The sequence below is a fragment of the Delphinus delphis genome, chromosome 6, assembly GCF_949987515.2.
Source record: "Delphinus delphis chromosome 6, mDelDel1.2, whole genome shotgun sequence".
Lineage (NCBI taxonomy): Eukaryota > Metazoa > Chordata > Mammalia > Artiodactyla > Delphinidae > Delphinus > Delphinus delphis.
The window spans coordinates 102,096,560-102,108,606 of NC_082688.1; the positions used below are offsets into that span (position 1 = coordinate 102,096,560).

Sequence of the window (12,047 nt, forward strand, 5' to 3'; positions counted from 1 at the left end):
ATTATTTTCAGATTGATCCTAACATTTCTGGAAGTGTTGTTCTCATTCAGCACTGCATAAAAATGCAGTCCTTCCTTCCAAACTGAATTTTTTGAATGCCATCTACCTACCAGACTGCAGGCCAGGCCCTGGGTAGATGACAGCAAATAGGACACAGTCACTGCTCTGAAAAGTCTCTGTGGTCTAGTTAGAAAGATGAGCAAGAAAACAGGTGATGAAGTTCAGATCAACGTGATACGTGTTACAGCAACGACCATCAAGGAGTAAGCACAGCGCCTAAGCCTGCCTGGGGATTTACGCATAAGGTTTCCTACATCCTAGCTGAGACTTGAAGGTGAGCAGAAGTTAGCCCAGTGAAGGGTGCTGGTGGAGAAATGTGTTTGAAAAGCAAAGTGAGCTCGGTAGGGCTAAAGTGGGAGCTATCATGATATTAGATCGAACCATCTGAAATTGCCATTTTTGTAGGTCAGTATCAGATCGTCAAGTATCAGCAGATAGTCAATTATCAGCAATTTCGTACAGTTCTCCATCACACTAAGCTAGCATTCATCAAGCTCTTAGTTTGTACCAGACACTATGCGAAGCTCTATTTATACACCATCTTGTTTAGTATCTACAGTAATCAGTAAGACCCATACACATTTTAATCCACATTTATATGTAAAGAAACTGAGGCACAGAGATGTTAGGTATGTGCCCAAGGTCACAGGGCTAGTAAGTTCCTGGATTGACCTGTCAGTGGTCTGATTCCAGGCAGGCTAGAGCCAGATCGTGAAAGATGAAGGTTCTTTTGAACTCTGTTATGGAGGAGCCATTAAAGAATGCTGTGTGGGTGGTGTTGGTGTTATATATTTATAACAGCGTTAGTCACGGTACCCCCAAATTGGCCGTCAACAGGAGAACAGATGAACAAACTGTAGTATGATCCTGTGCTCAGCCAATCTGGGTAACACGAGTCACAGCAGACCTCAGAGGTGTGCCTGTGCTGAGAACAGGCCATGAGTCACCCCAGCCATAGACATTGAAGCAGGGGACATGGTGAGCTCAGAGGCTAACACCTGAAGACCAGGAGAGAGGCCCTTGGCTTCCTCAGGAGGCTGGACCCTCCTCCCCCAAATGCCACCGGACACACATATCCGCCTCTCCTGGCACCAGGGCTACTATCTTGGAAAGAAGAGAGGAACAGAGATCTTAGATGGCATCACAAGCCTTGGAAGATAATAAACAAAATACTTACGGAGTCTGTCTTAGAACAGCAGTAGCGAGGTAGGTCATGGGAAGGTTTGGAGCAGGGCAGTTGACTTGGTTAGATTTGATTTTGGAGATCCCCAAAGGGTGGAGAAGAGCTGGAGACAGAGAGATCTGTTATGAAGATCTTGTGGGAATACAGGGAAGAGGTGAGGGTGGCCTGGCCTCAGGTGGGAACAGCAGGGATGGAGAGAAAAGGCATAGCCTCCAGAGGCGCTCAGGACGCCGAGCTGGCACGGGGGTGGGGTCAGCGTCAACACCCACAGTTCTGATCTGGGTGACCGAGTCGATACTGATGTCATTCATTCACAAATAGAGGAAAAGGAGCATACTTGGGGGCACCAGAAGATTTCAGTCAGGGAACTGTTTCCTTCAAGGGGTCTGTGACGTGGACAGTACATATGGCTTATTGGGGCTCACTCAACTGTGTTGGTTATAGCACGATTGAACACCAAACCCCAGAGCAAAATGTGCCATCAGCTCTCATAGCCGTCAGCCCCTGGTATCTCCCTGCCCTGCTCAGACACGTATTCCTGTCTTTTCAGCCAGAGATAAATCGGAACGAGCCTTCGGGGTGGCCTTCGTGAAGCTGATGAACCCGGACGGCACCACCCTGCAGGACGGGAGGCATGATCTGGTGCTTTATAAGGTGGTGCTAAAGAAGGAGCCTTAGAAAGTGACTAAGGACATAGTTACTCCCCCTGAAATTGGTTCTGCAAGCTCCTTTCAGACTTACGTGTACAAATATCAGAAACGTCTCTCGGGCTGTACATGTTTGCCCCTTCAAGTCTAGAACCCCGGAGGACTGTGGTCACACCAGCTGCATGGTCTCCCATCCCTTTAGTCTTTTAAGTGATGGTCCCTCCCTGTTGTGCAAATGGCGTCCGTGGAGGTGAACAGTCAAGGGCTGTTCTTCTGCTCTTTGCATCAGCCTGTGTGGAGCGCTGATAGTTGCACTGTTGGGCTGGGTTAGAGTGTGGTGGATGTGGTAGGATGTGGTTTTCATATCAGCGCGAGCCAGGCACCACTTCTCCGTTCTGTGGCCTCCTTTCCTCTCCTATCAGCTGTGTCCTTATTCTTCCCTCTAACTGCTGCAGAGCTATCGCTTCCACTGAGATTTTAGAGCAGAAAGCAGATGTTGGGAAGATCTCATTTGTCCAACAGTATCCAGGAGGCTTTTCACACGGTTGGTAGCTTTTTTGAGATGAGTCCACTTGATGTGTATTGCCCTTAGCAGCTCCTGAGCTCAAAAATAGTGTTGGAAGCCATGGCAAGCTATTTCTTCTCAAAGGACCCAGTGAAGTATCATTGTGACCATTTACATGTTCAAGAAAGTGAAATCCAACCTTATTCTTTATGTATTTACTTATAGCAGAGACTAGAATGTTGACTTCTCGTTCATAACTTATTCTGTTTTCATTCAATGTTGAAATTATTTCTGGACTCAAACTCTGGGACAGTATCCCAGTATCTCGGAGTTGGAAGGGATCTAATTTGATAAAATACACTGCGCTCGTGATAGATACTATTTTATTTGCACGTAAGAGATTTTGTCCACCACTTGGTGTCCCTAACATGCTTCCTTTGCAGGGTGACAACAAGAAAATGGAAGATGCTAAATTCTACCTGACCCTGCCTGGAACCAAAGTGGAGATGGAAGAAAAGGAGCTCCAGGCATCCAAAACCCCAGGCAACTTTACGCCAAACAAGGATAGCACGAAAGATAGCTTTCAGATCGCCACCCTCATCTGCTCCACAAAGCTCACTCAGAACGGTAGGTGTGCTGACCTCGGTGACACCAGAATGAGTTTTCTCTTTGGTCCTCCTAGGCTTCTTTGTTAGACTCAGGGGACTGGACGCTGTGGGGCTGTGTCTTCTGAGGTAGGGTCCTGGGCTATCTGGATTCTTCTCTCTGCTCTTCACGTGATGTTTTCTGGGTAGGACGGATTAGATAGCTAAAGCTCTTCCTGAGGCTTCTTTGTCTATCTTTCCACTAGAATGAAAAGCATTTTGATGGTTTTTAAATAGGGTAAAACCTATAAATGTATTCATTAACAGAGGCTGTGAATTTCGAAAGTCTTACGTTTCCTTCCTTCAAGGCAGGAAAGAACTCTAATACTGTGCTCTGTATGATGTATATAACAAGAAGTGTTGGTAGTAAGGGTAGGATACTGGCAGAGGAACATCAGTCTCCTGTCCAAGCAGGTATGGCAAAGAGCAGGGAGGGTTTCCTGTTAGCATTCCGTCTGTCCCCCATATAGATTCCTCTTTCTCGATTTTTTTCCCCAAGCAGTCAGATTTTCCATAACATCAGCTGAAGAGTTCAAATGCGGCTTCATTTTGTCCCCTCACGAAATCTGATAGCAATTTTCACTTCTCTTGTGTATATCATGACATTTGATAGCCAATAACAGCTTCTTATTCTTTTAACCTATGTCATTTGTAAGGAGTCCTGCTGAATGTAGTGATCCAGGAAATAGCTGCTTCGGGGACTTGCTTTAGAAATTCTTTGTCCCCTGTGCTATGTGGAGGATCAGTCCCTTGGACCTCTGAGAAGATTTGGGGGCTCTGCCTTAGGGAAGTGATAAGGTAGACAAAACAGCTGAGATACAAGGTCCACTCAAGGATCACATAGCATGTGCTTGATCTTTAGAACGGGTCAGTATTGTTTATTTTGATGAATCTTGGTTGCGTACAGAATATGGATAGTATTTCAACTTGGACCACTGAATAGACTCAACAGAGTGAGGTTCAGTGCTGTTACACATGGGAAAGTAAAAGCAGGCACCAAAAATTAAGCCAGAGAAAAGACAAAACTATGGAAACGTGAAAAGATCCGTGGTTACAAAGGGCTCGGGGAGAGAAGGAGGGCTGAGTAGGCAGAGCACGGGGGATTTTTAGGGCAGTAAAACTGTTTACTAAATGATACCCTGATGGGTACGTGGATGCACGTCTTTATACATGTGTCAAAAGCCACAGCATACTGCACAGAGCGAACCCTAACTTAAACGATGGACTTCAGTTAATAATCTTTATCAGTGTTGATTCATCATGTGTAACAAAGGTACCACAGTAATGCAGGATGTTAACAATAGGGGAAACCCTGGAGCCTTGAAGGGGTATAGGGTAACTCTCTGTACTTTGGGCTTAATTTTTCTGTGAACCTAAAACTGCTCAAAAAAATAATAAAGTCTATAAATTAGTAAAACAAACAAACAAACAAACAAAACACAAAGTTAAGCCAGAAGGCATTCTGAGCTTTATGGAAGCCACGAGAAAACGGTATCAATGATATAACCCTTGTTAGGGAGAAAGTAAACATAAATAAACTGCCGATACGGGGTTAAGTAGTATAATGTTTATGGGAGATGATTTACAAGGTGTATCAAAGATTTTTTTTTTTTTTTTTTTTTTTTTTGCGGTACGCGGGCCTCTCACTGTTGTGGCCTCTCCCGTTGCGGAGCACAGGCTCTGGACGCGCAGGCTCAGCAGCCGTGGCTCACGGGCCCAGCCGCTCCACGGCGTGTGGGATCTTCCCGGACCAGGGCACGAACTCGTGTCCCCTGCATCGGCAGCCGGACTCTCAACCACTGCGCCACCAGGGAAGCCCCAAAGATCTTAAATGTATTCAGACCCTTTGACCCAGTACTGTGACTCCTAGAAATTGAACCTAACTAGACAATGGGAGATGTGCACAAAGATTTATATATGAGGATGTTTCCCTGTGATTCATGATAGGGGAACAGTGCAAAGAGTCTAAATGTCCAATAGTTGGGGTCAGGTTCAAGTATATAAGGTTATTAAATGATAAAATATATGCAGCTGTGAAATGTATTTCAAAACAGTCAAAGACATGGGAAAATGTTAACACTATGTAGAGTATAATCCCAGTTTTGTTTAAATATATGAGGATAATTTGGAGCTTACTGCCTGGGTTCAGATCCCAGCCCTGCCACTTACCAGCTGGTTCATCTTGGGCAAGTCACTTGATCTCTCTGTGACTTGGCTTCCTCAGTTTTAAAATGGGAGTAATGATAGTATTTATTTCGAAGGACGAAGTAAATTAAAATAAGTAGAAGCAAAGCAGCAACGTGTAGCACATTGTAAACACTACACGAGTATTAGCTGTTGTCATCATCATCATTATTATATGTACACAGCAAAAGGCTAAAAATAATTAAAAGTTTGGATGATAGTTCTTATTTTCTTTATTCTTTCTGGTGTTTTCCAAATTTTTAACTAGGAAATGTCAAAGTTTTTTTTTTTTTTTTAGCTCTGATGGTAGATGAGAGAAAGCATCGATGTACTTTTGGGGCTCTAAAGGGATATTCGAAAGAGACAGCGTTTACCAAACATCTAGTAGATTATCCTTCCTAGAGACTAGGTTTGAAGAAAACAAGTAATAAAAGTTTGTAAAATTAACTTAGTAGAGATAATGGTTAGAGATAACCATATTGTTACATTGTTTATTATCTCCCAGGCAAAACTTTAGGAAGCTTATTGACAGGTAGCAGTACTCAACCTGATGCGCTGATACCAACATCACACATCTTCTAAATGTTCCAAACCTGTGCTGTCCCGCGCCTTATGTAGCTTGCGAAATTTAAATTAATTAAAGTCAAGTGAAGGTATGACTGCAGTTCCTTGGTTGCATTCGCCCCATTTCGAGTGCTCAGTGGTTTTCTGTGTCTGGTGACTTTCCTACTGGACAGCACAGGTTGCAACATTCCCATCATCACAGAAACTTCCATCGGGTAGAACTGTCCTCTTCCATTTGTTGTCATCCCCTTCCTAGTGTTTAGATCTCAAAAACACTCAACATACTTTTAAAAAAAAGTCTCCAAGAATATCCTGTCCCAAAGAAGACTTAAAGAAGCAAACTCACCTAAACCAGAGCGGGGTGACCTACTGTCAACCTGGATGGGGGTAGGAAGAGGGGACAGATTTGGGGAAGATGAGGTGACATCGTGGGCATCAGAGAAAATGGGGCATTCCCAGTGACAGATAATAAGTGTGTTTGCTTTCAGTTTCAATTCAGTTTCTTCTGAGAAAGAAGAAGCTGAGGAACATGAATAAATCATCAACTCTATGAGGGCATTTGTTGATCAAGAGGAGGGTAGCTGTTCTCCTTTCACTCGGAGGCCATGACCAAAGGCGTTTCTCCTTAGCCTTTGGAGGGCTATTCAGACTCCAAAGTTAAAAGCCACTGGACTTTGTTACAAACAGAGCCTGTAGGCACCTTCGTTATTTTATGAATTATTTCAAAACTAGAACAGACTGATGTATATGGGATCATTTTGTTGCTGGGCCCATATGGAAGGTGAGGATAGAGGAGAGGAAGAGAGGAGTCGAGTCTCTGCAGGTGTGGACCTGTGCCAGGCCATTCAAAGACATCTCATTTTACCCACCGACAGCCTAGCACGGGAAGACACCAGTGTTGTCGTTATTAACCTCAGTTTACTGATCAGAGCGCCGAGCTGAGGTGGTGAAATATTTTGCCGAAACTCATAAGTGGTGGACTTGGGTCCGAAAACAGATATTTGTAACTCCAAAACTTAGGGGTTTTCTTTGTCATTCTTTTCGTTTTTAAACGTTATGGTCCCTAACCCTTTCCGACAGGTAATCACTACCCTAAATTTGGGGATTATCATTCAGAGTAGTGTGAATTCTTATATACTTTTTTTTTTTGGCCTCAAGGCATGTGGGATCTTAGTTCCCCAACCAAGGATCAAACCTGTGCTCCCTGCAGTGGAAGCGCAGAGTCCTAACCACTGGACCGCCAGGGAAGTCCCAATTCTTACATACTTCTGACGGTGATGTAAATTGGGACAACTTTGGATAACATTTAGATAGTATTTAATATGGTTAGAGGTGGTCATTCTTGGTAATCCAGAAATGTAGTCTAGTTTTTTTTTTTCCCCACTTTTTTTTTTTTTTTTGGCGGTACGCGGGCCGCAAAAAGTGAGGCAAATTGACTGTTCTAATGAACAGAGTACATTTTCAGCTGCTTGTAAATATATATTTCTACAAATCCATTGATTAAAAAGTACGTATTGCTACTTTTACTAGCTAATGCTCTGTAAATAGTAAAATGATGCACTAAACAAAACGATAAAGAAGTAACAGTCCATCTGCCTGCTTTGTTTCCCTGTCATTTCACTTTTAGTATCTAGACATACATTAAAGCTGGAAGGGACTTAAAGATCCCAAATTCTGCATTTTTAGATCCAAAAACACCTCAAGACTTTTGTCCCAGACGTACGCTAAGGACCATTCATCTGTTCTGCCTTCTTTTCAAGATAGCAAACCATCTGATCTGCTCATCTGTTTACTTCTTTGAAGAACTCTGGAGAGGCAGTATGACAGAGTAGCAAGGACATGGTTTTTGGGAATCAGATAAATCTCATTAAATTCCATTCATACCACTCCCTGGCAGTTGTGTGACCTAAGACAAGTAATTTAATTTCACAAAACCTCAGTTTCCTCATCTCAAAAATGGAACAAATAAAAATCTTCTCTATGGTTACCGAAGGGGGAAGGTCAGGGGGAGGGATAAATTAGGAGGTTGGGATTAACATATATACACTACTATATATAAAACAGATAACCAACAAAGACCTACTGTATAGCACAGGGAACTCTACTCAATACTCTGTAATAATCTATATGGGAAATAGAGTCTGAAAAAGAATACATGTTTATATAGGTATAACTAAGTCACTTGGCTGTACACCTGAAACTAATACAACATTGTAGATCAACTATACTCCAATATAAAAAAAAATCTTTTAAGGTAAAAAAAAATAAATAAAATCTGCTCTACAGCGTGGGTATGATATTTAAATGAATCAATGCACATATATAAGTTTTTATTTTCCCCTCTGTATCCACTGAGACACACATAGTGACAAGGGACAAATTAAGCAATGCAGCAAATTAAAGGTAGGAAGGTTATTTAAGTGTTTCATCGGTAAGGCTGTGATGTCTTATATGAGAGACGTGAGTTCTATTCGGGCATCATTTTATGTTCTTGTACATTTGTGGTTGGTTTTTGTTTTTGTTTGGTTTTTTTTTTTTTTTTTTGCTGTACGCGGGCCTCTCACTGCTGTGACCTCTCCTGTTGCGGAGCGCAGGCTCAGCGGCTATGGCTCACGGGCCCAGCCGCTCCGCGGCATGTGGGATCTTCCCAGACCAGGACACGAACCCGTGTCCCCTGCATCGGCAGGCGGACTCCCAGCCACTGCACCACCAGGGAAGCCCTTGTGGTTGGTTTTTTTCCTCTGAAGAAGGAAAGAAGACCCCAGGGTTTTCTCTGATTTAGGTAGGAGGCAGTAAATTAAAAGGCTGCATAAGGTATTAGCCACCGTTAGGAGCAACGATCTTTTCTAGAGAGCGCTGTCACTGTGTCCTGAAATGGTATGCGTTGCTCTGCTAATCCGTGTCTAACGTTTATGGTTTGTGGTTGTTCCTCCTAGTTGACCTGTTAGGCTTGTTAAATTGGCGTTCGAACCCTCAGAACATTAAACACAACTTAAAGAAGTTAATGGAGGTGGATGGAGGAGAAATTGTTAAGGTATGTTTATATATTCACAGTTAGGACTACAGCCACTGCATCCTTAGTTCAATATTTTAAATTAAACCGATGAGTGTAAACATAAAACTTGTCTAAATTGGGAAGCAAGTGTGCCAATTTTTAGGAAAATGCTATTTTTAAACCTATTCTGTTGAAACCTAATTAGCCCCGAATTTCTTCAGTCTGGAGCCAAACAACCTCTCTCTTTTTCTTATCTTCAGTTTTTGCAAGATACGCTAGACGCACTTTTTAACATAATGATGGAAATGTCAGACGATGAAGCATATGACTTCCTTGTGTTCGATGCACTGGTAAGCAGTTACACATATTATCTAGTGTTTGTTCTCACAACTGTGTGTGGTTTTTGATAGTTCAGTATTATAAATAATTGTGATGCATAGGTCCCTGCATATGTATTTGTATACAATTCTCTGATGATTTCTCGAGGCTACATTCCCACAAGTAACATTAGATACAATTGACTTATAGTCAAGACGTTTATGGCTTTGTTTCCTGTTAGATCTTCCCTTTTGATAAGCTTTCTCTTTCTCATTAGGGAAAACAAGCTGTTTTATTACGTTTGAAATCAGGAATCCCTTTAACTCGCTTTAAAATTGTCTGGTCCTAAACCAGGAGATACCGTTAACAAAGACGACTGTGGTTTGTTGTGTATGCGCGTCCTTGTGCGTTCTTGCAAGGGAGACTGAATTTGCAAGTCAGAGATGAGTCTTGGTCTCATTATGTACAGTACGCAACCCAGCAGACAATTCAAATTGTCACACAAAGTACTAAAACATGCAACCCATTCCAAGACCGGAAATCCAAAGAAGGAGAGGGGATATCGGACTCTGGGAAGGTCAGAGATGGCAGTGGAGTGGCGGAAGCTGACACATCCAAACTTAAGCATCGTTTTCTGATTGTTGGGGTTCAAGTTCAGGGCAGAGTTTTCCCTGAATGTTGCAGCAAAGAAGGAGGAAGGTAAATTGCAGCTTCAGGTCATTCATCAACTTGCAGAGACTGGTAGATTGAAGAAGAGTTTAGGATGTTGACACTTAAGGATGTAAGACAAAGAGAAAAATGCCCCCAGCTGCGATCGCACCTGGCCAGGTTTATGGGCAAGAGAGTCTATGGTAATGACTCCATGGGAGAAGGTCTGGAGATAGATTCCCGTGGGACAGAGCAGCTGGCAACGGGCATGTGTGGAAGGTGCCCCATCTTTTGCTCTCTTCTATCACAGCTAGGTGCAAAGCAGTTATTTGTATCAGTAGATTCTGTGTCCGGTAGTGATAAGAGTTAACATGAGCGGAAAATTGAGACTCAAAAGTCTGGTGACTTCAGTTATTGGGGGCACCCACACTGCGCTGAGGAGACGGATGCCCTGCAGTATTTCATTAGCTGCACCCTTGGGTTCGTGTTTACTATTCCCATGGGAAACCCTTCCCCACACCCTTCCCCCTCTCATCCCAGTTTCTTCCCCGACTTGGTTACCTGGGCGCTGCCCTCTCTCTGAGGCAGTCAGCTCTCCGAGGCTAGGGGTGCTGGCTTATACTGGTTTCCTCACAGCATTTAGCACAGTGCCTGACACTTCATGGTCCCTCTCTGTTTGTGCTAAATACAAAGAAACCCCGAGACTTGACCTCAGCTCTGGAATAGTCACATGGGAATGCTACCGTAACGATCAAGAAGGAAAAGCAAGCCCCAGATGTTCAGCTCCAGCTTGTGACGGAATGCCGGGGGTTGTGCTGTGCTACTATTTATGTTTTCCACCTTTGGCAGGTGTTTATTATTTCACTGATAGGCGACATCAAATTCCAGCATTTCAATCCCGTCCTGGAGACCTACATCTACAAGCACTTCAGTGCCACTCTGGCCTATGTGTAAGTACCAGGTCCGGGCAGGGCTTGTGGCTGGGTTGTCGGGTTCGTGCTCTTGGGACCGGGTTGTTGAGAAACCAGAGGGACGTGAGCTGAGTACCCCTGCCTCGAAGCGCAGAACCTTGTTCTAAGCTTCCCTGGGGAGAGTGGGAACCGTCTAACTATTCTAACCATGGCAAAGGGATTACATTCAAGGCCCCGCTTTCTGGGAAGTTACGGAAGAGATGAGGCTGTACTTCTTTAAGAATCCAGAGCATCTCTAGGTGAGGCGTTGAAGCTGTTAGGAGCACAGTCCAGGACAGGGGACCCCATCCAGGATCTTCGGAGGTGGGTGTCAGTGGGATCGGCATGAGCCCCGCTGGGATCAAACAGAGGATGAAGCGGGACGACATGTGATAGAACTGAGGGTCGTTCCCTCAGCTGTACGCCGCAAATGCTTTGTAGAATTTATTACTTAGAGGTTATGAGAAGATTTAATTTTTTTTCTTTTACGTAAGAGGGCGTGGTCTCCACCTTTCCCAAAGTGCAGCTTTCTTTCTGTCTTTGGTTTATGAGCCCCTGACTAATGTTCCTTCTGAGCTTTGCCCTGCAGTGCTCAGCTCATCGTGCCGTTGGATGTGGCCTGTCACCCCGCGCCTTGCATCCTGGTTGTTGTGCAGAGCAGCGTGACAGTGACTGGAACAGAGTTGAGATGGCAAAGATCTTTCTGACGGTGGCTTATGCCAGCTGGTGCCAAGTGCTGCTGACCTGCTCTGTCATTGAGATCATTGATCCCTCATGGCTTTTTCTGAACTAAACAAGAAAGTTCTCAGTTTTATTTGCATAAAGGTCCAGACATGTAATAAAACATAAGTGACCTAGAAGAGGTGTCATGTGGCATAATCCCCAATTAACACAATGGATGTAATGCCCGCTGGGTTGGGGGAAGCAGCAGATACACCAGTGACAGGGCTCTTTCCACCCTATAGCCTCACTTTCTAAGTAGGCAGCAGCTACAAGAGATGAAATCCTATCATTGGGTGTTTATTACACAGAGCCAAATGCAGCGCTCCAGGTGGTGTGTTTCTGGTAATCTGGGTTTATTTGCAAGAATGGATCAATTCCACATGATTCCTGTGAATTTTTCTTAATATTAGGAAAACTCAGAGATTCCCAGAAGGAAAGTTCAAAATATCAGTGCCCTCAAAAATGTGAGATAGCCCAAGATTACGACAACGCCTAGTCCAGAGACTCTGGAACGACACAAAGAACAACCTAAAAGTCCCAGAGCAGTTTCATGTGATCAGATGCTCAGAACCATGGGTTGCTCTTCTTTCCACACTCGGTAGAGTTTCCATCTGGCTCCAGTTTAT

The 12,047-nt window shown here is 43.8% G+C and overlaps 1 protein-coding gene across 1 annotated transcript in view; it reads left to right on the forward strand.

Annotated features, from left to right (window-relative positions):
• LOC132427561 (dedicator of cytokinesis protein 5) overlaps nucleotides 1-12,047 on the forward strand; it is a 110,091-nt gene that overhangs the window by 24,544 nt on the left and 73,500 nt on the right. The window contains exons 11-15 of the mRNA XM_060015190.1: nucleotides 1,794-1,897; nucleotides 2,839-3,022; nucleotides 8,724-8,821; nucleotides 9,043-9,132; nucleotides 10,598-10,698. Of these exons, the coding sequence (XP_059871173.1) occupies nucleotides 1,794-1,897; nucleotides 2,839-3,022; nucleotides 8,724-8,821; nucleotides 9,043-9,132; nucleotides 10,598-10,698 (577 nt within the window). The remainder of the gene's footprint in view (nucleotides 1-1,793; nucleotides 1,898-2,838; nucleotides 3,023-8,723; nucleotides 8,822-9,042; nucleotides 9,133-10,597; nucleotides 10,699-12,047) is intronic.